We start from the raw sequence: 27,812 nt of genomic DNA, 5'->3' as shown, positions 1-27,812 counted from the left end.
CCAGGGCCTCAGCACCATCACATCTCACTGAGCCTCCTGACCATGGGGTTTTATCTTGACTTAGTGTTCAGGATGAGTGCCCTTCTCACACCAGTCCTACTCCAGATCTGAAAATGCAAACCCCTTCTCTTGGAGCCAAGAATTATTTCCATGGTGTTTATTTAATAAAGGCACCTATCCAATACTTGGGGTCTCCTGGCATAATTAATTATGAAATTAAATTCAGTCTCTTCAGTGTTATTCCTGCATACTGATTTGATTCAGTTTGCAGGAATAACACTGGCTGACTTGACACTGTTCATCATCTAGAGAGCCTTTGCTGTCCAGCACATTTAAAAAACTGCAGTGGGCTTCAGAAACCACAGTACGGGGCTCCCAGGAGCCCACATGAAGGATATTCCTTCCACATCTTCTGTTTTCCCAAGTGATGTCTGGACAATTTGCCCATGGAGGGAAGTGAATTCCCCTCTTGAAGTCTCAAAGGTTACAAACGGAATTCCAAAGCATCCCTGGAGAGCACCAGGAAGATGTTGGTGGCTTTGAACATTTTCAGTAGCTGCCATGGACACATTTTGAGACAGAGGCATGGACCATATCACAAGTGCTCCTGCGAGAGAAGAGTCACGTTTCCTCATCGGATACAGCCAGTGGAGGTACTGCTAAATGAGGACCATCAAACAGCATTTGCAGATTTCTCATGATCCAAAGGGACCTCAATCACCTCCCCTTGTTGTCCGCATCATTCCTCATTATCCCTGCTGCTCTATCTGGGTAGTGTCCTAGCCAGCTGCTCTAAAAGCAGTCTCAGCTAGCAGCTGCTTGTTGCCCAGGGACATCCAAAGAAAGGAAGAGAGTCCTCAGCCAATGCCCAGCCCTCAAAGGCCCCAACATGCTGCTTGGGAGGAAGGACAGCGAGGCTCTGAGCTTACCTGTTACCTGAAAGCCCCTAATGAAGAGGCACAATCACCCATTTCCACACCACGATCTCTGCAAGGAGCAGAAGCAAAGCCCCACCACATTGCAGGGCACTGTGGGGGATGAAGGCAGGCAGCACATCCTACAGCACCCGCAGGGCTTGGTTCAGCCTATGTGCCGCAGAGGCATATCTGCCACTCGGGACTATACAGATCCTGTGGTGGAGACAGGAGCTTGTTCTCTTCCTCCTTGTGGCCACAAACAAAAATAAATAGTTGTTTCCGCCAAACCCAAAATCGCTTTAAACCATCTTTTTTTCCCGGCAGCAGTCAACTGCTGCCCCTGCTCTCCTCCTTGCCTTTTGCAGCTTCTGGTGAAGCAACTCGGGAAAAAATGCAGGCAGAAACCTGCTTGTGGGTTGTGGGAAGCAGAAGCAGAGGGAAAGTTCTCTTGGTGGTACCACACTGTCCCCACCAGCCTCCCTGCAAGATTTTGGTGCCATTAGACACAGTGGGCAGCCACAGCAGCAGTTCATCTGTTTCACTCAGTGAGGCAGTTGCCCAGCCCCATGGCTGGATCTTGCTGTGTCCCAGACACGACCTGCACTGCACATGATGGGGTACCTTGGCTCCCTAATATCACCCTAAGGTTCTAATCACGCAGACACTTTCTTCCTAGAGATATCCTACAGTTCCCAATTTTATTGGGAAGCCAGGTTTAATATCCACCCTATTAATCTCCCCTTACAGCTCTTGTCCTCGAACAAGAATAACTCACTATTATGAGTCTGGGAATAAAACTGCCAGAAACAAATGGCCAGCCCACTGCCATGGCAGAGTTCATTCTCAGAACACTGTCATTATACACTGAAGGTATATACTGCATGTATAGGTTTAAACTTGTTGCTACATTTTATGCACACTTGCAAAAGGAGCATGTAAAAAGCACACGGTGTGTAAAATTCACAGTTCAGGAGCAGCTCCTGAAGGAGAGCTGACACAACCAGTTCTTGGGTGACTGCTGAATTGGGGTAACCCTGGCACTGGAAAATACCTGGGTGGACACACTCTGTATAGAGAGTGTACATACATCTGTATATATCCTTTGGAAGGAGCTGCCTTCACTCCCAGACAGGTTCACTGGGCATGGGCTCAGGTCCCTCCTGTCCACTGTCCTGGCTGAATGAAAAGCTGAATGCAGCTCTGCCAGCACTGCCCCACTGCACTCATTCAGTTACCTTTCAGCATTGCTCACAGAAACAAGCGGGTGTCTTGCCTTAAATCACCAGCAGCTGACATTCTTCTCCCCACCAGCCAGAGTGAATCACTCTGAAATGGCAACCCAGCTCCTTGTTTCCTGATAATTAGTTATCCCAAGCAGAGATCAAAGAAGAGGTTCCACATTGCCTCCTCTTCCCCTGCCTGCTGCTGACTGGGCAGAGGTTCCAGCGCTTGCAGCCGTGCCTCCCCTGGATGCTCCATGTGCCTGCTGCTGTCCGTGCATGCTGGCACTGATTTTGTAGGACCTCACATAAGCCAAGTAAGTGCTGGAAGGGCCTTCCCTGGTTGACACACATCTTGCCTTTTATGCTCACACTGGTCCATCATGCTTTCATGTGTTCACACTGGAAGCACCACTCTTGGGAAATGAATCAATGGAAAAGCCTGTTCCAGCAGCCACGGTGCATATCCCTCCTTAGAGCCCCACTCCCCCTGGGGACAAGTGAATACAGGGTCCCTGGGGCTGCGTCTCTGCAGGCTGAACCTACATCTCCAGTTGCTGAATGTGCAGGATGGCAGGTTTTGGCCCCCCTCGCACAGGCACTTGAGGTGTTTCCCAGGGGAATGCATAGCAGTAGGGAGGACCATGCTCCTTCATAACAGCCCTTCAGGGCCACATCCCTCCACCGCCACTGCTCCCTGGGCTTCAGCCTCAGTGCCTCACCCCACTGCAGGTGTCCTCTGCCTCTTTCCCCAGCATCACAGATACAAGCGGAACTGCAGCTGTTCCCCTGACAACCTCTATCCAGTGGGTATGAAGTGGGATTCTGGCAGCCCCCTGCTACGAGGGAGCCCATTATTACTGCCCTGGCGCTGTGGCCCCTCTGGGCGATGTGGTGGCAGGATGCTGCCGCGGGAGCGGGATGCAGCTGGGAAACCTACCCTGGGCAGCAGCACCCGCGCCCCTCAAAACAGAACCAGAAGTTTGGGCTGCTAAATTCAGCCTTTTCTCAGCAGGGAACGAGCCCCGTGTCAGCCCCACACCCGTGAGCAAGGCGAGGGGGGATCTGCTCTGGGCACAGAACGCCGGGAAGGAGAGGGCTGCGCCCCGCTTCCCCCCCCCCGCGGGGCGGCCGGGGCGCGGTGGGGGGCCGAGCCGTGCCGGGGGCCGAGCCGTGCCGGGGGGCCGTGGCTGAACACCGCCCCGCCGGCGCTGCCGGGGGAGTGGTTTCCCCGCGCTGGCAGTGGCGGGGCCGGTCTGCGGGTGGGGAGGTGCCGCGGCGGCGGTGCCAGCGCCCGGCCCGGGAGGATGCGGACGCGCTGACGGAGCTGCCGGCTCCCCTCTGCCGCCGTGCATGGGCGGCGGGCGGCTGCCGCCTCGCCTCGCCTCGTCTGCCCCGCTGGTGAGCCGGGCCGGGGCGCGGGGGAGGTGCGGGTGGTGGGGCGCTCCTGCGAGGTCCGGCGGCAGCCCGGGGAAGAGCCGACACCTGTAAGTCCTCCGCTGGCAGCGCCGGGGAGGCACGAACGCGCTTCCCGGGACCGTGCCAGCCCCGCGGGGCAGCGCTGCCGTAGCGGAGCCGGAGCCGGGCGGAGCGACGGGAGGGGGCGCGGGAGCCGGCGCGGGGTGGTGCGGTGCGGGGAGAAGTCACTTCTTTGCCTGGCTAAAGCGGTGACAGGGGAAGGAAAGGCAGAAAGTGAGCCCTGGCCTCGGCTGGTTTCAACAGATTCTTACTCTTCTGAGTGAAGGATGTTCAGGAGAATTCACTGAAAAACTGGTTCTCCTTTAAAAAAACCCAACCCAGTAACAACTTGTTCGGCAGCCGACAGGGTTGTGTGAAGGAATCCTGATGAATGAGCATAGCACTGAGAGAGCTGTTGGTTTGTGGGCTGCGATCGCCTCAGCTGTTCGTTTATTCCAGTTCTGGGTTTTTTTTTTCCAAGGCAACTTTTGAGGCGAGGAAGCGGGTAGGAAACCGCAAGTTTAACACAGTGATGCTTTTGCTTGCAGCCTAGCTGAACTGGGTACAAGAGCACTGAAATCCTGCTTTTCCCATCAGGTAGCAAACACCACGCATACGATTACTTGTAGAGAAGGAAAAACCTTACTTTGCTCTGTAAATGAGGACTGTGTTTCACTCTGGGCAAGGGGTGTGAATATTTTCCAGCTGCCAAATGAACATACCACAAAATTTTTCTCTTCTTCTGGGACAGAGCCGTGTTTGTAGATAGCTGAATATGCCTACAGTGACAGAGGGGAGTTAGGTGAGCCTGGATATAGCATTAACCCCTCAAGCCACAATAAGTGATAGATAGAGGGAACATTTGTTTCCATTAGTCTTTTCTTGACTGGGATCTTTATTGCAGTTGTATAGGCAGTGCAGCAAAGGAAGCCCTGCCTGCTGTAGGCTCAACTCTTACTGAAGGACCCAGAAGTTGGTGCTCACACCTGTCCTCTAGCCTGGCTCCTGACACAATGTGTCCTTATGAGTAGCCTGAAATGAAAGTGAAGCGAGGAAATCTGCCTATGCGCAACCAGGCTCAAGCCTCTGTTTTCCATCTCTTAGATTTAATGAGCAATCAATTTTGTGCCCAGAAAAGAATCCAGCTCACAGCTCAGGTTTTCGATAATTAATATTCCATTTAAAAAACAATCTTTTCAGAGTCAACATTATGATTACAGAGAGAAAACAAGCAAACAGGGAATGATTTGACCTGCTTTCTTTGCTTTCCCAATCTAGACTGAGAATTTGTCAATCAAGTGGAATTTTCTCCAAAGTCTCTGGCACATTACTTTAGCAGAAAAAATGAATGTGCAAATATAATTCCTACTTTCCCTCCTTTCTCACAATGATCTCTTTGTATTGAGCAACAGGCTTTTGCACAGATCAGGTATCAACTTCACAGTGTTACAGGCTGAAATTGCTTCTTCTCCCTCATTTCTGAAATTATGCCCCTGCATTTGAGCTTATTTAACCACATCTGTCTATTTTGGAGGGGTTGGTCAGAGAAGCCTTGATCTGGGGTCGATCTTGTGTCATGTAAGGCAGGAGGCACCCTGCCAGGACTTCAAGGAGACCAGCATCTGCCTCAGCAAGAGCCCTTCCTTTTGCTCCTCAGACATGCATACATTCTCTGGAAAAATCTGTAAATGAATAAATTTCCTGCATTTTCCATCTTCAAATGAAAGCTTTATTGCAAACCCCAGGAAAACTGCCAACCAATAGCTATCGGGTAGAATGGAAAAGATCAATTGATACCAACAGGTCCTTCAAACCTTGTCTCAGCCCCGTTTCAGCCTTTGTCTCTTTTTGATCACATGTCCTTAGGGACTGGGATCACCTCTCCATAGTTTGGAGAGAACGTGACCAGTGCCATCCTCTGCAGAGCAGATAGATACCACTACTGGAAGAAGCTGTGGTCCAGCAGGACAATCCCCTGCTCTCGTCAGGGTGCATTGACTGATTCCATGGTGTTTTGCCCCATAGTGCTGTGTCCCTGTAGGACTAGGAGAAAATAGTCCAAGTCCAGCTCCACTGCTGAGACCACTGCAAGTTCTGTAAGATGTAACCTGAATTTTCATCTGAATTCTGTCCCTTCTGTGCAAATATTTAGGAGACCTCTAGATCCAGAAGGTGCATACTAATTGGTTGGCAGGAGGACTCATAGCCCTATTAATGCATATCTGCTTATCTGCTTTCAGCATTAATGACTCATTTAAAAAGCAAACATGCTGCATTTTTATTTTTTTCACCATTTCATTATTTTTAGCTGTGTGTTGTCCTCGCCCTCTGTCGTGCCCCTTCCTACTGCGATAGCACGCGCTGTTCCCATATCCTCCATCTCAGGCTGAACCTCCCATACTTGGGAATTCAATTATAATGACGGACTTTTAATTCCTAGAAAAAAACAGTGTTGGGTTGTGATGTCACGACACCTGCAGTTATGCCCTTAACTACCAACAGGGGACATTAAAAGTCTCTTCATTGTCTTTGTACTCTTAAGAGTGTCTTTCGGTTTTTCGTTTGCTTGTATTTTAAATCTAACACTTTTGCGGTGTTGGCTTTACTAAGTTCTCTACTAAATAATATTGTGTCATATTACAGCACTAATAGCACCATATTCTAATTTTCCCAAAGTTACAAGGGAAGAACTAGTTTAGCTTTTAAATCAACATTGTTCCACCTGACAGTACCTAACCTCTTACCTCATTCTGTTACCTAGAAATGAGCCCAGATGTAGACTGTCTGGAGTATTCTTTCACAGCACCAGAAAGACATTAGGCATTTCACAATCCATTTCCCATGGCATTTTTATGTAAGAATCTCCTACTCTGTGTTGATGCTCTAAGATAACCATTTTTCCCCACTTGTTTTCTGAATTCAGGACCATCCAGATATACCTAGGGAATAGCAGAAAGAGCACAGGAAGCTAATTTTAATCTGTCACCAATTCCCAGATTACAGATGTAATGATGAGAGACAATTGTGGCAGAAAATATGGGGAATGGGAGAATCATAATCTTCCAGAAACAATAACATTTATTTCTGAGACCCTTTAGTAACAAACAGTTGCTCTGCATTAGAAGGACTGATATACTGATTTGTAAGGTGCTGGCTTCATAAGGTTGTTTTGAGAAGCTGAAGCCAATGCAAGACACTATATGAGCAGAGCTCAGAAGTACTCTGCTTGGCACAGGCACCTCCTATCCCAAAAGCAAGTTCTCAGAAGAGAGTATTTGCACAGCAAAGATACCTCTAAAAACATTAAGAGATACCTCTAAAAGCATTTAAGAGCTTGTTGAGGCTTATCTCTAATTTTGATGTGGCTGTTTTCTCAATGAGGTTCTTTCACTTCGGTTAGATGCTGAATATGGTGTTAAGAAAAATAAATCCAACTTTCTCTTGGCACATGGTTCCATGAGGGCTCTATGAAGATTTCCATGATACCAAGGTCTACCAGCATTCAGAGGAGCTGGCTTAGTCATTCTTCCCATCTGCTACGTTTCTTCCTCCCTCCGCTGCTCTGCACATGCTTCCTGGCTAGCTACCCCTCATCCCTATCCCTGAGCATCCTGGCTGGCTGCCCTACTCTCCCTCCTTGCCATACCTATCTCTTGTGGCATCTTCCATGAGGAAGATTAGGTAGTTTAGTGCTGAGATCAAAGCACTAAAATAAATTAGTTTCTCTAAAGCAGCCAGGAGAAAGAAAAAGAAGAAATAAAGCCCAGCAAGGAAGCACCCATAGCAAGCATCATTGTTAACATCATTTGAAAAAAACTGAGTTAAATCATGCCCAAATCATGAGATTACTTTAAATACTGTGGTAGTGAAATGCAGACACATTTTAGTTCTTTTTCCTTCTTTGATCATTTATGAGTGAAGTTACTAGCTCCTTTTTGCAAACAAGGCCTGTAGGAACTTGGACAACTACAACAGTTATTTGAGGCTTGTGTGCAGTCATGATGCTCCAGGAGCTGAGGACGTCAGAACAAAGGTTCCCCAATGCCTCTCTGTGCAACATGAGGCATCAACGAGGCTGAGTTAGGGTGATCTGTCAGGACCGTGGCCCTTGTAAGCCTGTGTTTCCTAGTGTTGGTAGTCTGCAGATGAGTGTTTGAGAAATTCCCCAGGGTGATATTTACCCCAGGAGCTACTTTGGAGCAGGAACAGTAAAAACTGCAGCTCACTGCAAAGTTAGCCGTGAGAGGCAGCACAGTCTGGAAATAGCAGCCTCCTACCCCTTTTCGCTCTCCCAAACTACATGCTGTGTCTCGTGGTGAAATGCCTGCTCCTCCACATTGAGAGTCATTTCATCTCGCTGCTTCCTGAGAGAGATCGGCATCTTCTGCAGAGCACATGCTGCTGAGGAGAGAAAGGCAGTTTTGGCCTGCGGAGAGCAGAACTCAAGTACTGCGTGGGTGGCCAAAGACAAGAGCTTCTGAGATGAGGGAACAGAACAGATCTCTAATCTCCAGACTCTGACACATATCGCACTTCTCTCAGTTGCTTAGGGAAGAGATTTGCATCCAAAAAGAAGTGGGAGGTTTAAATAGCAGTTCATACACACGCGCATTTATCTTCTGTGGTCCATGCGGTAATCTACATTTCACTAGTCCCATGGAATCCACAACACTTCATAAAGTGCATCCATTACAGATGTGCAACCAGGAGAAACAAAGAAGCTGTCCAAGTTCCTATCTGCAGTGTCCAAAAGCTGAGCTCAGTAGGCAGTCATGGAAATTGGAGGCTGAAGGGTGTCACTGAGGTAAGTGCTTACTCTGCATTGTGCCAAGATGCTGAAGCTAGTGTCCCATGTTCAGCTGAGCTACTGGGCATGGTCCCACCTATGCATGGCCCAGGACACCTGTGTGTCCGGAAGCACTGCAGGGCCTAAGCTATAGTTCCATCCTCTTAAGGGTGAGTAATGTAAGACTGAGACATAGAAGAGTTGGATCCACAGAAGCACCTGGCCCTAGAAAATGCCAGCTGACATTTTCTTACAGGGAAGTGCACCTTCTGGTACTGTGTGAGCAGCCCCTTCATAGCTTCATCCACCACAACAACTGTAGCTCTGTCCTAGATGGCCCACTCATCCACCCCAGCCAAACTCAATCTACTCCAGCAGAATGGCCCAAATAAGGCATCCTTTCTTCTTCTGGGTGGAAAAAGTCCTTGGACCTGTTTGTTTATTGAGAATTGCTGTGCAGGGTTTAATGTGGCACATTGAAATTTTCCACTTTGCAAAAATCAAGCAGTAGACCATTGCTTCTCTTGTCCAGCACCATTCTTATGCATGCTCTGTCCCAGTTTTCCTTGTAATCAATAGCAGGGGTTTCTTTTTGTAGCACACACAAAGACTAAACTCCTTGAATAAAGAAAAGTTTGCATTTATCCAGAGGCTTTACTGGGGTGAAGAGGGGGGGACCGGATGCCCAAAGCTGAACTCCTGGTTTGTTTGAGGCGCTATCTGAAATCAGTGGGAACTGCGTGTGCGCTAAGATTGCATGGGTGAGCTCCCAGAGCTCAGCCTTTACAGTCCCCTCGCACAAGGCTGAGCCTGTGAAGCCTCATGGGGAATGTCCCTCCAGCACAATTTAAACATGGGTCTGGTAAAGCCCTTCAATTGTCCCATTGAAATAAGAAGGGGAGGGCTTCCATTTCTGCAGTGCCAGAAAAACGATAAATTTGCACACAGCAAGTTTTTCAAGGCCAGTTCAAGGCCAGTTTCTGCTGCCTATCTGCATTGGGTTGTTAGAAGCTGCACCTTCAATGTGGTATTGTTAGGCTGTTATCGTCATAGTTCCATGAGTGCTCAGTGGGGGAACAGTTAACACGGGAAGTCCATGAGGGGAGGAGGTTGTCTCACAGTCCCTGCTAATCTCACAGCAGCCCTAGCACTCTGTGGTCAGATCTCACTCTGCCAGTTGTCTCTTATCACTAGGGCAGCTGAGGAGGAGGGGTGATCCTTTCAGAGTAGGAGGCATCTCTAAATAAAAGTGACCCGATGCTGGAGGTGCTGCTGCCTCCCAGGGAAGCATCTGGGGCTCAGCATCTCTCAAACACAGGGCTGCTTTATCAAGCAGCCAATGTGTGGGCTGCCAGGGTTGCAGTCTGTGGCCTGTTCCTATTTCTGTTTGCCCGATGAAACACACGTGCCTTAAAAATATGTACTCTGCAATTCATAGTCAATTTATCCCAAGGAAAGTCTTCGTCTGCTGTGGAAGTCCTCTCCCTGCATGGCAAAGCCAGGCAACATCTTGCTTCTCCTCCCTAGCACTAGTTGTCCTCCTGTGGGTGGTGAGACCACCCCACCAGGAAGGACCGTGTCCTTATAGTGTAGAAATTCCAAACACACAATGTGTCCCGGATGCTTTCCAAAGTGGGAGAGAAGGTACCTTTTGGTGCCTGGGCTTTTGGCCCATGCCAAGCAGCACAGGTGGATATCCATCCGTTTGTGTGGGGTGGGAGGCTGAGGGCCCTTGATCTGGGCAAAGGGACTACCCCTGAAGCATTTCTTGGCTTCACTGGTGGAGCCAGCTCTCTTGTCATTCCCTTGATAGCATCTCCTCACATTTTGCATAGTTGCTAAGGTTGCTATGGCTCCTAAAGAGGCAGAACATGACCAGCTCTTTGGAATAGTCCCTGAATCAACTGTTCTTTACTGGGAGGTGTAGCAGGGGTCTCCAAGCCCAGAGTCACTGGTGTCTCAGATTTGAGGCTTCTTCGTCACTGTTAGTAGCAGCACAGCTGTATTGGTACTCCTGAAGCCAGGGAAGAAGATGGTTATCAAGCTGAGGTAAAGGAGGGCAAGTTATTCTGGGATCAGAAGTGGGGTAGGTTGGGAGAGGATGCATTGAGTAAATGGGCTCCAAGCTGGACTCATCAGCAAAGCAGCTGTAAAGCAGGGTAAAAGTAAGAAGGGACAAGAAGAGATAAGCAGAGAAAGGTTTTACTTGAGTTATTTCCAGACTGTTTCCATTGCAGTAAAGGTTTGTCACACAGTCTCAGCAGCTGTGCCTGTTTTTTTAAAGATTAAGCAGTATCATAGAAGGAAGGATATTAGTTTGTGTTTCCTCTACTTTCAGCCAAAGAAGGTAATCACATCTATTAGGTAGCTAAAGTGAATATTTCCTCTTCAGAGAATAAATGCATTCTGGTAGGTTTATACACTGGAAGCATTGAACTCTTCAACAGTCTTGACTGGGAAGAAGCTTTTCCATTTTTAAATATGACTGTGGGGCTGGGAGAAGGGATATCTTCCACACTGCACTGCAGTCCCTATGAGATTTTTTTATTACAGCTTTGAAGTAGCTGACTCCCACGGGCTGACATCTCCTCTCAAACATTGCATTTGGCATAGGACAGAGTTGCCCAAAACATTGGAGAGGAGATTGGTCTTGAGTCAGTTCAGTCCAGAAGTCCTTTGCTGAGACTGGAAAAGCAGTGGATGTTGGCTTAGTTTATTCAGTACTGTGTGGATCCTTACATGCTGCTAACCAGGTATCTGAGGACATCTCTAAACAGAGAGTGGCCTGGCTTGAGTTCCAGCCAGTGGCCATGTGCTGCCTGGTTTGTTGGCTCTTACACCATTTTGTTTCTCACTGACAGATAACTTAGTGCAATAACGGTTCTTATTAAACACCTTTTCTAAAGAAAATATTGAAGGTAGGCAAGTTTGTGTTGAATTTTCGTAGGTTTAATAGCAGTGTTTTTTTTAATGGGTAGTGGGATAAAAATCTTCCCGGTGTAGGTAGCATGGTATTGCATGCTCTCTGGTTGCCATCAAGAGACAAACACTGAGTGTAGTCATGAATTTTTAAGGTACAAAACATTAGTCTCTGAAGTTGGTTTGATTATTGGTTAAGAAAGAAAATTGCCAGACAAGAATTAAACCTTCTGAATTGAATCCTGGGGATGAAGATGTGTTTTCCTGCTTCCCTAATTTGCAATCGGCATGGCTTATGGCTTGTGAAGAAACTCCAGAATGCAATGCACAGTTTTTTCACTGTCACTGTTTTTGAATAAAATCAGTGTGCTGTTAGTCCAGTGTTATAAATCTTGGTAGGTCTTGGTAGGAAGACTTCCAGAGCAGGTAGATTTGTTAAATCACTTGGGCTGGAATCCAAACCACTGGAGGATATAAAATATATACACTAGTGCTATTCACTTCACTGAAAACACCTTTTTCCCATCCAAGGAAATAGCTGTGGCTGGCATGAATATATATTTGGAAAGCTGTAGGGCTAAACAAATTTCTCAGAAAATCGTCTTTGGCCAAGACCCTGACTATGTTTCAGTACTGTAACTCCTCAAGCTCTTAGCAGCTAAGACGTCCTGACAGAGGAGTCATCAGAAATAACTGATTCACACTTCGAAAGGATGGAATTCTTACCTCTGCTCACAAGGATTCCTGTCCTGATACCAGTCAACGTATTACCTTCAGTTTAAAGTAGACCTTTGTGAAAAACACTTCTGTGACATCTGAAAGAAACATGGTAATGTAATCCTAAGGTATCCTTCTTTCAGCATATTTCATCTTCTTCATGTCTTGCCCAGTAGCTTCTTGAGTAAGAATCTCTTTCTTTGCTGTTTTGAATTGTTTCTCACTAAGCACACTGATCCTGCCAAATAAGTGTATGCATTTTTATTTTCTGATTTTCCAATTGTCATAAAAATTCCTGTATGGGAGAATTTCAGAGTGCCCCAGTTTCAGCAGTTTTGATGTAGTTTACACTAAGGAATAAGGTTTAGCATCACAAAAAAGAGTCTGATTGCAAGGTATTTCAGCTAAGAGATTTGGGTGTTTTTGGAACATTAATTGCCTTTGTAATTCACAAGGTATGTTACCAGCTGTATCCTTAGTGAGATCACATCCCATCTGGCATAGAAAATGATACAGACCTTCACAGTACAAGTTTCTACAGCAAGTTTTCTGTAGTACTCTTTCACACTGGTCACTGCCAGAATTCTCACTTTGGTTGCATGCTCTGACTCTTGTATCGTCTCTTTCAGGCACCTTTAGGATTTGACAGAGTTTGCACAACACTTTGTCAGCGACGTGAACACCTGCAGCAAGGACAGTTTTTGGAAGTGGCATCCATTGATGTGATTGAAGGTAACATGCTCTCTTCTGTCATTGCCCTCCACTTGCCACTTACCCCCGCGAAGCCTCATGCCCTGCCCAGGTAGCCCCTTTTGCTGCCTTTCCTGGTTGGTGAGGTGAGAGCAGGATCAGACCTCAGTTTGGTGCATGTCTGAGCATCCTCTGGGTTTATCCTTGCTTCAGACAATAGCTCTTACTAACCATAGCTCAGCCAGTCCCATAAAATGTGGGTTTGCCCCTCTTCTGAATGAAATCTTTGCTTGCATCATGCAACCTGCCTGTTTTCTATAGCCACATATGTACTTCATATTCTTGAATCATGAAGCTGGTCTTCATTCAAATACTGTTTTGCCACCAGGAATTCCAAAGGTCAGTTCTGCCCTCTGCTCAAAACCTGAAATAAAAGTGTGTGCATTTTGTTTCTGAGCACTTCCTCATGGAAGATGGTTTAGCACTTGTCAACCTATATATTGCTCTACCACTGACCCTGTTAGTGCCATCACAAATAGCAGAAAGTGAGCTGTGTGTTCGCTCCATGCCTCTGGAAAAGATCAGTATGGTGTGGTCCTGCAACTGTAGCAGTTGCATTTAAGACTATTTTCTCTAAAAGTAGTTTTCTCGCAGAAAAGCAAGCATAATTTTTTTCCCACCATTAATTGATATCTTTGTGCTTCATTAAATCTAGGGGAAGTAAATCCATCTCTGAATTCACTGATTCAGAGTAGGTGACTCATCCATCAAAACAAAATTTATTCTTCATTTGTAAATGCTATTTATTCCTTGTTTCACATCACTATGGCTACTGTATGTCATTGGTGATATCAGCATCTACCATACATAAGGTGACTGCAAGACTGAATTTAAGAGATACAGTCCTTACAGTAATTTGCTTCTATCAGCCATTTTTCTGATGTATGTTAATAGGTCTCACACAAAAGCAGCACCAAAAGTGGCTCAATATTTTTCCATCAAAACTGGCTAGAAACCCTGCATATAAATTATATCATAATTAACAAAGCCCTAAGCAGCCACCAGCTCCCCTTTCAGATTCTGTGACTTTATAAACAACTCAGTGATGTCCTACAGGTGATTTCAAAGTTTCAGGTGAACAGATTTGCAGTGGATTTCCCAATTTTACATCTAGTTATTTTTAGAGTTAAATACATAGTTAAGCTTGTTAGAAGCATCACTGCTTTCACAGCCAATATGGATTCTTCTGCTTTCCTTTACTGTTTCTAAGTGGAGACTGAGAACAATTAGTCTATTCCAGTTAAAGCCTAATTCTTTTGCCAATTGCATGGACCCATGTTCTTCTTTGAAACACATCAAGTACAATCACTTCTGCCATCCTATTCAATCAAAGCCTTCAGTTGCACAGATTTTGTGAAATGGCCTGGGCTTCAACAGCTTGGAAGCTGATTCAGTGAGGCATCTGCTGTAACTGGAAGGACTGTCACCATTTTCCTAGCCAGAATCATTTGTCTTTGTCATTTAGAAATAATCTGCAGGGTATAATGTGGTCTTAGGGGAGCACGGAGCCCATTATTGCTCAATAATAGAATTTCATGAGGTCTTAACAACTTCTTTGAGCTCATATGGCACATTTGACAGTGCATGTGTGAATGTGTATCTCTAATGTCCTGTGGAACAAGGACAGAGAAGAGTTTTAAACACTTGATACTTATTGAAAGGCTGCTAAAATAAACCAGCCAGCTGTGGGCCACTGCAGAAGGCTGCTGCTGACTGACGGGGACCAACCCCCAGGACACACAGCAGTAGGACGTGTCTTCTCCACGGTAGCCAAACCCAAGACTTCATAAATTCCATCCCCCACCCAAAGCCTCCAAGATTATTTCTACCCAGACACATGCTTTCTCATTTCCTTTTCTCTGCAGCCCAGGACAGTTTGGGATTGGGCACTAAATTCCAAAAAGGAACCAAAAAGAAAGATGTTCATCTTGGACATGGTCAGAGCAGTGGGCCCTTGCTCCCCCAGGCTCATGGCCAGTTCTGGATCACAGGCAGTGTGATAGCACCCAGATCAACTCTTCCCAAATAGCTGGGGTGAGAGAGCAGGGTCCTGCTAAGGCCCAGCATGGTCATCTGCAGGGGCACTGCTGGAGGGGCAACAGGGGGGATGCAAAAGTCCCTCTAGTCCCTCTAGGACTGAGGGAGAGACCAGGACAGGGAAAAAGGGCAAGAACTGCATGAGCATCAAGGGGTGGAGGGGATCAGAAGGAGGATGCAGTGGAGGGAGTGCCGCTTTCCTTTTTGGCAAGGAAGGATACAAGAGCATGGCTGTGTCCTTTTAACTGCTGTCTTGGGTGGCAGGAACAGCTCCAGGAAAGTATTCCATTTCCAGATCACCACTCCCTCAAGTGCTGTCATCCATGCTCAGTGCCATGATGTCCATGGCCTGCTGGATGCTGCAAGACTAAAAGCATGTGTCCAGAAAACAGATGAATTTTACTGAGTAGGTGGTTTGTGGTGTTCTGATGTGGTGTTCCTGGGGAGGGTACAGGTCTAGGAAAAGGCAGGGAGCTCAAAACTCATTTCCTAGCAGGCAAAATCTGTCCCTTTTCTACTCTGTCATGGCTCTGGGGGGATTCAGGCTGTGTAACCTGTACTCATGCTCTTGCTGAGTTCCAGAGGTTGGTATATATATGTGTACCATTAAATGTGCTGTCTAATTCAGTGTTGGTTGGGTCCAAGGCTGGCACTTCAGGGCTGCTCCCTAAGCTGGTGGATGCCCATGGGGCTGGGTCCTGGTGCACAGCTGAGCTCAAGTGACTCCTGGATCTGCTGTGCCCTTTTTCAAGTATGATGCTGTGGGAGTGAAGGTCTCTGTGATATCATGCTGCTTTGTGCCACAGCTAATTAAAGTCATTGTGAAGGGCTTTGTAGTAATTGCAGATATTGTAAAATTTAGTTTTGTGGGTAACTGGTAATGTAGGCCTGAAACAAGTTGTCCATAAAATATTTTAGTTTGCATCTCCCAGTAGGAGCACCCTTTAATAGGAAGGCTTTTGTGTGTAAAGCAGGACCAGAATTAATGGCAGCATTTAGTCATGCCTAAAGGGGTGCTTGCTGTGGCAGGTGGCAGGGTGGTGTAATTGATGATGCTTACACTTTGTGTGCTGCAGGAGGCTTCAGCAGCCATTAGCTGCTGTACCTGACAAATGCCAACTAGGGAGAGTGAAATGCCTGGTGCGAAACCCTCCCAGGGTTGATGTGGCCCCTTCAGTTTGTAGGTCAAATAGAGTGGTTCAGGCTCTGTCTGCTCTTATGTGCTTAATATGTGCTATGAAGTTTTTAAACATCCTCTATTTTCCAGTAGAATGCTGTATCTATAAATCTCGAATGTGAGGAAAATCCTAATGCCACAGGAACGTGCAGCTACCCAGCCATGGGCTGGGCTGAGCTCCCTGCAGCAAGGACTGCAGCCAGATCTCATCCTTCTGCTCCAGAGTGCCCAGCAGAACAAGGAGAGGTCAAGGACCAGTGCTGTACAGCCAAACAGCACAGGGGGATACTTAATGGGCACATAAACAGCTTAGGTTCCTAAGTCATTGGTTTAAATGAGATTTAGGTGCCAAACCTTCCCTCACGCATTTGAAAATCCCACTCAACACCTCTCTGAACACTCAGGCAAGTAAAGACTACTGAAAATCTGGCCCTTAGACACCAATACAGCTGGTGTGTCTGGAATTAACAGTTTAAAAAGAAGTGCTGGCTCATGACTAAATGGAAGAGACATTTGGGAAGAGCAAATATTGAAGACACTCTAAAGAATCAGGATAAGAATTTAATTTAAGGCTGATAATTCCATGAACAACTTGCTCATGAGCAAATGCCATTTCTGAGCTCATATATCAGCAATAAACTGTTTTATGATAACACTGGAGGACTCAGACAATTCTGAGACCTGTGGGAATCCTCTCTGCTGTTCAGGGGGTAGCTGGGTTTGATGCCCTGCTCTGCATCACAGCATGCACCAGTAGCAGTTGGCTTGAGGGGCAAGGAAACACTTAGTGGGTTGTTTAGAAAGGATAATCTGCAACATATTTATTTTGATAAATGTGAAAAGTGAATGTTTTTGTTAAATTAACTGTGGGGTCAAAGCTCACACCTGAGTTTTCCTGTTCTGCTTTAATATTTGCAGCATGACAGAGGTGATGAACACACGGGAACAGGTGATGGAGGAATTTACGCTCAGCCAGACTCCTGAGGAAGAAGGAGGCCCTTCAAGTCAGGTAACTGTAACAAAAACTGAAAAGTATCTTGAGTTGCTTTTCAAAAGCAATTTAATGCAACCAATAACTGTCATACATGTAGATGCTGAATTGCAGAGCACAGCTGCCAGAAGAACAAGCCCTGAAATACATGTGTGATCCTACTTAGGGTTTATTTTTAAAAGGTAAGAGTTCTGGCAGGAGCTATTTGTCAGGTTCCAGGTCTCGGTGGCATGGTGACAGCAGTGCCTGCCTTCTGTGGGGATGCAGGCAAAGAGGCCATCACCAGGAGTTCAGATCTGAGCAACCATCATGTGATGGAGATGTCCAGTCAATACTGTAACACAGCTTTTCTACAGCCACCCTTGTGATGAGCTGAGTTTCCTCAGGCTCAGAGGGAGCTCCCTTTCTAGAAAAGAGACCATTTGAAATGATTGTGTAATTCACGTAAATGGCTGTGGCATTGTAGCAGCAGCACTGGCCAGGGAAGAACATTTTCAGGTGCAAGAACATTTTCAGTCCCCAGGCAGTCTCCCACACCCACTCACGGACCTGGCTGTGGAGCTGATTCCAGCAGGAGACATCACAATGTCCTGAGACCCCTTGTGACAGCTCCCTTGCTCTTGACTCTCATTGTCACTGCCAGGGACAAACCGCCTAAAAACATGTCCTGGTGGAGCTGAGCTGTCTCTTGGCATAAGGTGTATTATTGCAGGCAGACTCAGAAAACCACCCTAGGAGCAGCCTGTTTCAGGTTCAAAACAAGCACCTGGAAGCCTGGGAAGTCAGAACTGAAATTTTGCAAATTCCTTTCAGATCACTTGTGCATGTAATGAAAGGCTGCATGCAGTTAAAGAGTGTACCATGAGCTTTCCCATGCCTCATTGACCACACAGGATAGATGCTGCTGGTTCACATTTTCAATATTCTCTTTTCCCTTTCTCACCTAGTCCCAGGTTTTCATTACTGTGTTAGTAAACTGCCCAAACTCTGCCAGCTCCAACCTGACTTATGTATTTAGGGCAGTTCTATGGTGTCCCTGATCATATATTCTAGAGGTTTTTCCCCCAGCTCCTTTACCCTTCTCCTCTGGGAGAAGGCGGTCCCATCCATATGTTAGTGATGGCCACCAGAGGCAAAAAAGCAAACAGAAATGAGAGGTAGCCCAAAGTCAGTGACTCAGTGGGAAAACTAGGTTTCTTCTAGAAACTTCCAGGCACTCTGGCCAGGAGACCGGTCCTTCTCTTCCTGCAGTCTCCTGCCCACTTGTCACACACTCCAGCTTCCGCAGCAAAACACAGTGAGGCCCGACAGGCAGCTCTGCTTCCTGCCAGTCCTGACTCATTCCTGGAGGGACGTGGTAAATACTCGGCCCCAGTGGAAAAAAACATTATGTGATTGGTGTGAGAAATGTCCAGATGAGAAAGACGCGAATAAAAACAGCCAAGCTGAGGCCGCACAGGTGCCTTGCCTAAGTTCTGTTTCAGCCTTAATAATCAGCATATTTTTAGATCAGTGTGTGTCATTTCCTGAGGCTTCAGAAAGTGGATATAAAACCAGACATTTCGTTGCATTGGATCCCCCATCCAGGGGTTGCCAGCAGGCTTGGGGACAGGGTGGCTGTCACGCAGCCCTCTTACCACCCAAGTAGGCTGAGCAGCACCTCATATGCAGCCCTGGGAGGAAGTAAGGCTATTTGCTCACTATTTCATAGCTATTTTCTGCCACCGAGGCATGAGGCTCAGGGAGATGGGCTCTACCGTGGGTCTGAAGAGAGCTCTCTGTTGCTCACGGGTGTCTCTGGAGCTGTCCTGGCCAAGGAGATTTTACCTTGTCTGACATTTGGAAATAGCAGGAGTGTATTAGCAGCTTCTTAAAAATTCCTCCCAGTCAAGACAGCTGCCATGGAAATGTCTTTCCAAATTATAAACAGCTCAGGAGGAGGCTGTGTAATGGGAAGTTTGGGGGAACTTTTCTGATAGGCAGCATAAGCAGCATTGTTTGATCAGGACAAGTTAAACCCTTGTGGGTGCAGCTCAGGGAGGCATTAGAAAGGTTTACCTTCAGTGATTCGCTTGGTCTAGTTGCACTGAAGGGCTTTCTCACAAAAGAAATGCCTTCTTAATTGTGTCTCATTTGGCAATACAAATAATAACATACAGCATTTTTCATCTTTGTGTAGATTTGCAAAGAGTAATGAACCCTTGAAACACTACCACAGGGAGTGAGGGTAAGAGGATGAGAATTGCTGTCCTTCCCCATCTTCAGAAGTCAGATACAGACACAGCAGCAATGACAAAAATGTGCTTAGTGCTTCCCAGACACATAGGAAGAGAATCACCCTTCCTAAGGTCTTGCCTCCCCATACCAGCTCTGATGCCAAGTGGGACAACTAAACCCTCAGCTCTTATAGAGAGCAGCTACTGGGATGAAGGAAGGCTGCAAAAGCCATGGAGCAAACCCCTCCAAGTGGGTTATGACAGCCTCGGGTCCCTGGCAATGCCGTTCGGAATATGTTCAACTTTATGGTAGTTAGGGAATATCTGTGTGTTTCTGCCTGTGCTCATAGCAGGAGCTGACTTGAGACTGGCTCATACAACCAGCAGCACTGAGTCTAGCCAGAGATCCTGATTCAGTAGGGAATGTGTTGCAGGTGTGTGGGGTGGTTCCCACCAGCACACAGCAAACCAGTGTTAAATTCCAAGCATTGCCTGGACTTTAATGTAAGTGGAATAAACCAAAACAAAATAAGATAAACTCCACCAGCATGGAGAAATTTACAGCCCATTAGTGCAGGTATATGGAAGAAGCCTGGAGATAAGGTTTCAGTGAAGCAACAACAGAATTTGTCTTACATTAACATCCTGAAGGAGCTGGAATGATTTTTCCTAAAAAAACCCCAACAACCCAAACCCAAACAAACAAAACCAAAGCAAACCCAAACAGAAAAAAAAACCCCAATCCAAAACAAAGTACTCTCTTGTACTGAGAGGTTTAAATGAACCAGCAATGTTGAAAACAATAAAGCAATTCTGTGTGCTACACTATCCTTCACTTAAAGGACCTAGTTCAGCTTCAAGCTCTACCTGTTGCACAGTGTTTGACCTGCAGCTTCAGTGTGACGAATTAAAATAGTAGCTTGAACCATCCTCTGTGTAAGGGTGATCTCTGGGGCTACCTGTTTTGCATAAATGCATCATAAAATACAGTGTTTCACATTACAGAAAATAGCTTTGCAGAATGGTGGCTTCTTAATAAACTGTCTCTTCAAGAAACATGAATCTAATCTCAGAGTAAATACCAGCAGCTAGAAAGGCTGCAGCAGCCATTCAGTTTATGACACAGCAACAACCTTTGTGTCCTAAAAACCCACCAGAACTGAGACATGAGTATTTGGCAGCATAATGAATTTTGTCACCTAAGTCTCCATTTTCACTATGCATGTAAGATCACACAAGTCAAGGCAATCGTCTGCCTGACACGCTGGAGAGCAAAGTTGGTTCTTTGCCCAGGAAGGGACAGCATGTGCAGAGAAGAGTGTGCTGAGACCTATAGCCCCTCCATGCCCACACATGACCAGGAAGAAGCTGGATTCAGCTTTTCGTGAAATGCTCCCTGTGCAGGACTGTTGCCCTGCACCAGCTTGAAGGGGGTTTTCAATAGATGTGGAAGTGCACGTCAAATGCAGAAGGGATGCTAAGATGGAGCAGGTACTCTGCTCTGAACTTGCAACCCTGGGCAAGGCTTGACAGATGTGTCCCCAAATGTCTCACCAGGCCTTCCCAGACTCACGTGAGAAGTACCCCAAGCTGTCCAAAAGACTGCCATCGATTGTAGTGGAGCCGACCGAGTCCGGGGACGTGGAGAGTGGGGAGCTGCGCTGGCCTCCTGACGACCTGAAATCAGCAGAGGACAAGGGTCTTCACGGTGACCAAAGAGTCTGTGTCCAGCAGCAGCAGCAGCAGATGGATCTGGAAGGTCTGAATTAGTAATTTTCATCCCAGTTCCCCATAGGAAAAAAGCAGTTTCAGGCCATGCCACGCACTGAAGTTAGTAGTGTACCAAGGAGCTGTAGGTACTTGAGGGTGTCCAGGAGCACTTGCACTGGAGAGGGAGTCCTGTGAACTGAAAATTTCCTCGTAGCTTTGGGGCACATGGTGTCTCATCTGCATCAGGCTCAGTGCTGGCCGCTTGCATGGCCAACAGGCTGTTCACTGCACATCACCAGTTCACCCTAGAAAACTGTAAACCTACTCAATAGTATTCATCTATCTCCCCCCTATCTCCTTGCCTAGAAGCAAAGTGTTTAACAGCTGCACATTTGTAAACCATCATGGTGTTCCAGGAGCACATTAGTGTATCAGAGGCTCACAAATATGTAGATATGAGTAGTGATGTCACTGTGGGGTAATTACAACTAAAGATAAGAGCTTGTTGGAGTGTAGCTTGCAGGGAGTGGAGGGGGGTGGCAGTGATGGTGATTAACTGCTAGTTTGTAAGTAGAGAAAATTGCTCATGTCAGGTGGGATCACCCTAATGGATCAAATTCCTGATGGAGCAGGGAATCAAAGGCTGTTGTACCTGTATGGGGAAAGAAATACTGAAGAGCCATTTCTCTGCAGATACTTCAGCACACCCAGCTCAAGAAGCGGAAGGCAGTACAGATACTCTGGAAGGCAGAACTGAAGAGGATGAGTAGAAACTCTGTGGCCTCAGAAGTGAAACTTCAAGTTGTGAATGTTGTTGGAAAGCTAACACACTTTGAAGACATGTCAAAGTAACCTGTATTTAAATCTGCAAGGGTTTTATTTAGTTAGTACCTAGTAAGAAGCATCTGGGCTTTAGAACTGTTCTTTTAAACATCTTGATTTTTAGGCTGGGATTTATATAATTTGTTTAATTTTTCCTTGGGAAACAGTGGGGCGTGTTAGGAAATACAAGATTATAAAGGGAAAAATGCTCCTAATTTCAATTAGCACATTTCATTGGTTTTACCTTTTTCAAGCAAGGCTGCTTTCAGGTATCAACAACAGGACAAAGGGGTTACATTTCTACAGGAGGGATGTCTTAAATCTAAAACCTTTCTTGATTTTAGCCATTTAAAACTAGCACTGTGATATTATGGACAATAGATGTAATATAATGTCACCATTTGGTTTTGTAACTTTTGTATAGAGATGCAAGTGTAAGATTTGCCTCCAGGCTGCCTTTCCAGGGGAGCCCAGGGCAGATCTCTCCCTTTGGCTAACCTGTGCAAATTTGGATGAACCAGCCTTTTCTTAGCCGCCTTTTCAGAAGCGCTTTCTTGCTGTACATTGACAAAGCAGATAGCTAGCCGCTGGTGCTTGTGGCGTGAGGCTGTCTGTGGTGGGCTTGGTCAGGTGGATTGTGCTGTTCGTGTGCATTTCAGGGCCAGGTCCAGCTGTGGCGTGGGGTGAGTTTCCCTCCCTTGAAGCCAACAAGGTGGCTCCTGCTTCCATCAGGGTTGGATTGGTCCCACCTTATTAATAGAACTTGTTGTGACAATTCTCCTTTTGGTATGTTTTGTGTATACCATAGGTGCAGAGCCCCAGCTGTTTCTCTTTTGACCCAAGCCTGGTGGTGGTTGGGGGTGGGTGACAAGAGCTCAATAACACAGCCCAAACCTACCCTCCATTGTGCATGACACCAGGTCCCACTCAAGCCACCTGCAGTAGAAGAGGGGTGGAGAAGGGCCAAGGCGGTGGGACACACACCACCTCCCTCCTGCACAAGTGGTGCTGCCAAGGAGAGTGCATGTGCCAGGGTCTGCCGTCACCCCTGGCATGGCCCACTTGGCTTTTTAGATGCACAGCCACCATGGAGACCAGAGCTCACAGTGGGACAAGCTGTCTCTGGACACTTCTGGTCTCCAGTGGATTTTGCTTGGGCATTTGGGGGTCATTTTGACAGGGGCGAACCCCTTCCTGCATAGTGACCTCCCAGAGACTCGCTCCCACCACTCCAGGAGGAACACTGGTCTCAGCCCAAAACACTACTCTTTAGACAGTGTTAGTGGAGATAGATAATGCATGTACTCAGAAGGTTTTGACTACATCAGTGACAAGTGTCCCATAAGCTATGAAGCTGTCTTTCTCCATCTCTTCGGGGCTGGCTAGGGGTCTGTACTTCCAGTTAATGTTGCAGCTGGAAGAAGCCTGTAGCTGTAGGTGGAATGAAATAACAGGATTTCTTCCAGCATTAACTCCTATGTTGACTTCCAAGTGCTTTCTTTTCTCTAATATTAATTTTCTCTAATGGCAACTTTTAATTGTGTGATGGTGGATAAAATTTACTGGCCAGATGTATTAATCAGATAAGTTTATACCTTCTTAGCAACCAAATTTAATATATTTACTTACAAAGAATTCTGTGCAATGAATGTTTAATACAAAGGAAAGAGACTATTTTACTTCAAAGCAACATTAATTTATGTACAAAACTATAGCTCATTATTTGGGGTGTTAGGGATCTAGGACCCTTTTTATAAGCAGTGTAGTATAGTATAATGTGATACTTAAGTTAAATTTTGCTCTCTTAACCTATATCACAATCTGTTTTGCCTTCTTGATGTAGACTTTCTTACCTACACTGTCACAGAGTTATTTAGCTGGATGAGTGGGGCTCTGGTGAGATCACTGAATTCCACTGAAGTAACTGAAAGTTTCGAGAACACCTCCAAATCTGGTTGCTCTTCCTGTTGCCCCCTTCCCTGGGGACAGTTTCCTGGTAAAGCCAATGAATCAAGAACAAGCTCAAGCTACATGTTTGGGTGGCACATGAGCAGTTCAAGGAGGTCCTGGACTGGGACCTGTCTGCAGCTGGCTGTGGCAGGAGGAGAGCTGCGCTGGGGAGGTGGCTGGGCAGATGCGAGGTGCTCTTTAAATGATGCTGTTTCATTGACCGTCAAGAGGTTTTACAAAGCTCTAGGGGGAAAACAACAGCGGTGACGACATATTTTTAGCTATGTGATTTCCTTTCAATCTGCATCTGCCCAGCTCCATGAGGAATGACGTTAGACGTGTCACTTAATTTGCTTTTCACTTTATAAAAGGAAAAACAGTTGCTTGAACACTTCCCCCAATTTTATGTGCTCTCTATCTGCTTTCAGACACTCCCTCCCTTCCTGCTCTGGATGGCCCTTATCCTATTTCCACCTGAGGTCAATGGCACTTCCCTAAATAAGTTTTCCAAAGAAATAACAAAATTCTACATACACCATGAAAAAACTCCACACAGCACTACTTTTTTTACCCTACTACGTAAAGCTACAGCCCATACAGAAATCTCAGATTTCCTCCTCCCAGCTTAATTACTCCTCTCTTTCCTTTTCCCTCTTTTTCACTGCTCCCTTGAAGTATTTTACCTGGAGCAAATGGATGCTTCAAACTAAAGCTTTCTCCTAAAGCTGTGTGGCCTCGGTTTAACTACCATGCAAAGCCAAACTCCTCCTCCTCCCATTTTTATTGTCCTGAACATCAGCCAGAGGCCCTAAATTAGGAGAGCAAGATATATAGAGAAAATTGTTTTATACAAACAAGCCCAATTTATTCTACTTGCAGGTCTATGAATGTCCACTTACGTTGTCTGTGTGCAAGTGTTGTCTCTCTAATAAACTCAATTAGTTGTTTTGTATTTTTCTGGATTAAAAGCTTTGTAGAAACTAAAAAGGGAAAAAAAGACATTGTCATATTTTTCTAGTCGAGCTTGTAGAATATTTCATGTAGTGCAGAAAGGAGGTTTTATGGAGTAAGACATTGTTGGATTTTGCTCTATTTCAGTTCTTTCTAATTTTGTAAAATGCCACCTGTACATAATACTCGACTAATGTATGTCCTGTAGATGTATTACACCATTTAGCCTATTAAATGCCTATACTGGACCGACTGGAAAAAGCGGTATACTCAGAGTGTCTTGGTTTAAAAAAATACAAAGGTTTATTTGTGGTGGTGTGCAGCTCCTGCCCTACCACTAAAACTGCCACTACTGGGGAACAAAGCTCTTTGCCCTGTGGTATGCAAATACTCATGCTGGCCCTCCAACACACATGCTTCAGCACAGATACATTCAGATTTATGTCAACAGCAGTTGTCATCTCCATCTCTTTCCTTCGAGCACTTCCTAGACCAGGCTGCTCAACGCTCACTGATTCTATCTTGGGATTTTCTTGCTCCCCTCTCCCTGGGTGGTACCATGCCTTGCGTGCTGTGCTAGCAGCGAGCCAGTTGGCTCATCTTCATTCACCTTTAATGCAATGCACATTTTTAACATTTTCTGGAAAGGCTATTGTGGAGCCCAGCAGGAACTCACATTACCAGAAACCTATACCCTGTGCAAGGAGAGAGGGGTCATGTGGCAGAGAAGATGAGAAGCAGAGATAATCTGCCATGGAACAACCAATTTTATCCCAAAATGTCAAGTTACCAAAAAGCAAAGGATCAGATAACGGGAGGGTGAGACTGTCTCTTACTTTCCCAGGTCAAAAGCAGCTGCTTGCTGAGATGAGTGTATCAGCATGGCAAAAAGGGTTGCCTGCGGTCAAAGCCAGTTTTTCCCTGCCTGCCACTGCAGGTCTGTGCCTGGTGGTCCATGGTGCCATGGTTAGGGACATTTTCTGTGTCCCAGGCTGGAGGCAACAAGCCCAGCTTTGGCACTGCAGTGCTTGCAAACCTGATGCTTAATGTCAGCCAGTACTGGAGTTTCCATGCACCATGCATGGAAAATCTCATGTCCAGGCATATATTACCCTGTGGGGGGGGGGGGGGGGTGGGGGTGGTAGAAGGACTGAGACTGCCTACTTCTCATCTCCCTGGGAGCCATCCCTTCCTTCTACCGTTTTCCTGTGTGGTGTATGGTGTTCAGCCACATAAGGATGCAGCAGGTACTACCTGATGGTTCCAGAGGCTACAATTTCACCTAGTGCCAGTCCTGTGTCACTGTGAGATCTATGCTGAGTCCTGGCTGTTCTCTTTCCTTGATTCTGAAGACAGGGGGAGATTATCTGCTATTAATTATATAGGATGAGGATGGCAACACCGTTGTCTTTCTCTTCTATTTTACATTGAAATCCACAGGATCCTTAGGTTCATTCAGTTATCCCATTGACAAATTATGAGACATTTTAATTTATCTTTAATCAGACATCTGCTCCGAAGTTTTTTCTTTCAGATGTATTCTGCTTCACACTCCTGTCTGAAGGAACAAATAACATTTTCAGTACAATTAGCCTTTATTTAAACCACCAGGAAGAGATGGAAACTGGCTTTTATGACGTTAAGCTGAAAAATGTCACATCTAAAGCAAATCAATCCTAATTTGCATTTTTACCATTGTTTTCTCTCTCCCTCTTTTTGTTTCTAAATCCAATATTTGTGTGAACTCTTTTGTGGAGAAAGGTGATCCCTGGCAGCTACAGGGAGCCATGACTCCCACAACAAACAGCACATCCCTCACATTCACATTCTAAAAGCTGTTAATTCATACGCACTGCCTCTACCACAAATTAGAGCAGGGCACCCTTCTTCCCCTTGTCTTTGAAACACACTGTGGCTTCCATTTTGGAGACAATAACCTCCCACAGTTTAAGTTCACTCAGTTCTAGAAACCTAGGATTTTAACAAAGTTTCTGTTTTTCTGTTTTTAGGAAAAAACAACCACAAACAACGAACCCAAACCCGAACAACCAAACAAACCAAAACAACAACAACAAAAACAAATTCCCCGCAACATCAAAAAGTTGCAATTTTCCTTTAAGAACGTGGATAAAACATTTCCTTCCATTTTCTCTAACATATCTTCCATAGAGTCCAAAAATTTCGCATCTAACATTAGACATCTATTCTGCAGACCCCCCTGAGCCCAGCTGGGAGGATGGGCAGGAGGGGAGGAGCAGGGGCCTTGAGGGAGGTAAGGACATAGATCAGGAGCTATTCTCCTCACACTTAGCTTTCACACCCCACACTTACACTATGAAGGACAAGAATCTTTTCATTCTGCCTGACAATTCATACCCACCCACCAAAGGAGATCTGTTTAAAACACCCGCAATTGCAATGAGTCCAGCCATTAAAAGGATGTTTGCAATCAAGCCAGCATTCAGCTTTGGCATGGCTCCTGGTGTGTGACAAATTCTCTTTATGAATTAGTCATTTAATTTGTGAAACATAGGTTGGATATTGTCACATACCCATGTGTCCTCCATACCCCTGACAATTGTACCCCCACGCATTTACTATTCAGTAGGCAATGAAGCCATGAAAACCCCTGGGACTCAGATGCTGCTGGGACATACAGCCAGACCCAAGAGGTGGTGAAAGCTCCAGATACCATAGAGCTGGAAACCTAAGAATAATTTATTGCGGCTGTTAGCTATTAACAGATGATGATTCGAGCAGGAAGAAATAGCACAGGTACCTATCTCATCAATTCAGCCTTCCCTTGGCAGCCCCATATATCCTGGATTAGCTTTTCAGGCTGGTAAGGTCTTACAAGTAGAGAACTGCAACTGAAAACACAGGGGCAGAGCAAAATAAATTGAACATGGGATCAAAACCAGCAGCTCAGGTGCTATTTCACTGCTCTGGGTCTTTAATTCCTACCCTAGGTGTGTATGGCAAGCTCTTTATCCCCAGATTTACAACAGAGGCAGAACAAAGTGAACTGGACACAGACTTGGTCTCCATGTAGCTGTGGAGTGCACCAGCACTGGAAGCAAGATGGTTAATGCTTTAATTCTTAATGGCCATGTATAGCCACTAGCCCTCTTGTTCCCAGCAGACCACACATGTGTCTGGGGTGGCTCATCCTCCCCTTCCTTGTGAACCCA

General features: G+C 46.0%; 1 protein-coding gene across 2 annotated transcripts; it reads left to right on the top strand.

The window, feature by feature from the left end:
- The first annotated feature begins 3,397 nt into the window (after nucleotides 1-3,397).
- Nucleotides 3,398-24,882, top strand: LBHD2 (LBH domain containing 2). 2 transcript variants are annotated; one of them, XM_034062534.1, is made up of 6 exons: nucleotides 3,400-3,538; nucleotides 8,291-8,399; nucleotides 12,647-12,749; nucleotides 16,900-16,990; nucleotides 20,746-20,947; nucleotides 21,592-24,882. In XM_034062534.1, exons 4-6 carry the CDS (start codon nucleotides 16,901-16,903, stop codon nucleotides 21,666-21,668), a joined length of 369 nt encoding a protein of 122 aa, XP_033918425.1. In that variant the 5' UTR covers nucleotides 3,400-3,538; nucleotides 8,291-8,399; nucleotides 12,647-12,749; nucleotide 16,900; the 3' UTR covers nucleotides 21,669-24,882. The 2 variants fall into 2 exon arrangements, with proteins under 2 accessions (XP_033918424.1, XP_033918425.1); XM_034062533.1 differs by lacking the exon at nucleotides 8,291-8,399 and having other exon boundaries at nucleotides 3,398-3,538.
- The last annotated feature ends 2,930 nt before the right edge of the window (nucleotides 24,883-27,812 follow it).

The sequence above is a fragment of the Melopsittacus undulatus genome, chromosome 4 (genome assembly GCF_012275295.1).
Source record: "Melopsittacus undulatus isolate bMelUnd1 chromosome 4, bMelUnd1.mat.Z, whole genome shotgun sequence".
Classification (NCBI taxonomy): domain Eukaryota; kingdom Metazoa; phylum Chordata; class Aves; order Psittaciformes; family Psittaculidae; genus Melopsittacus; species Melopsittacus undulatus.
This window is presented reverse-complemented; position numbering and strand designations above follow the sequence as displayed.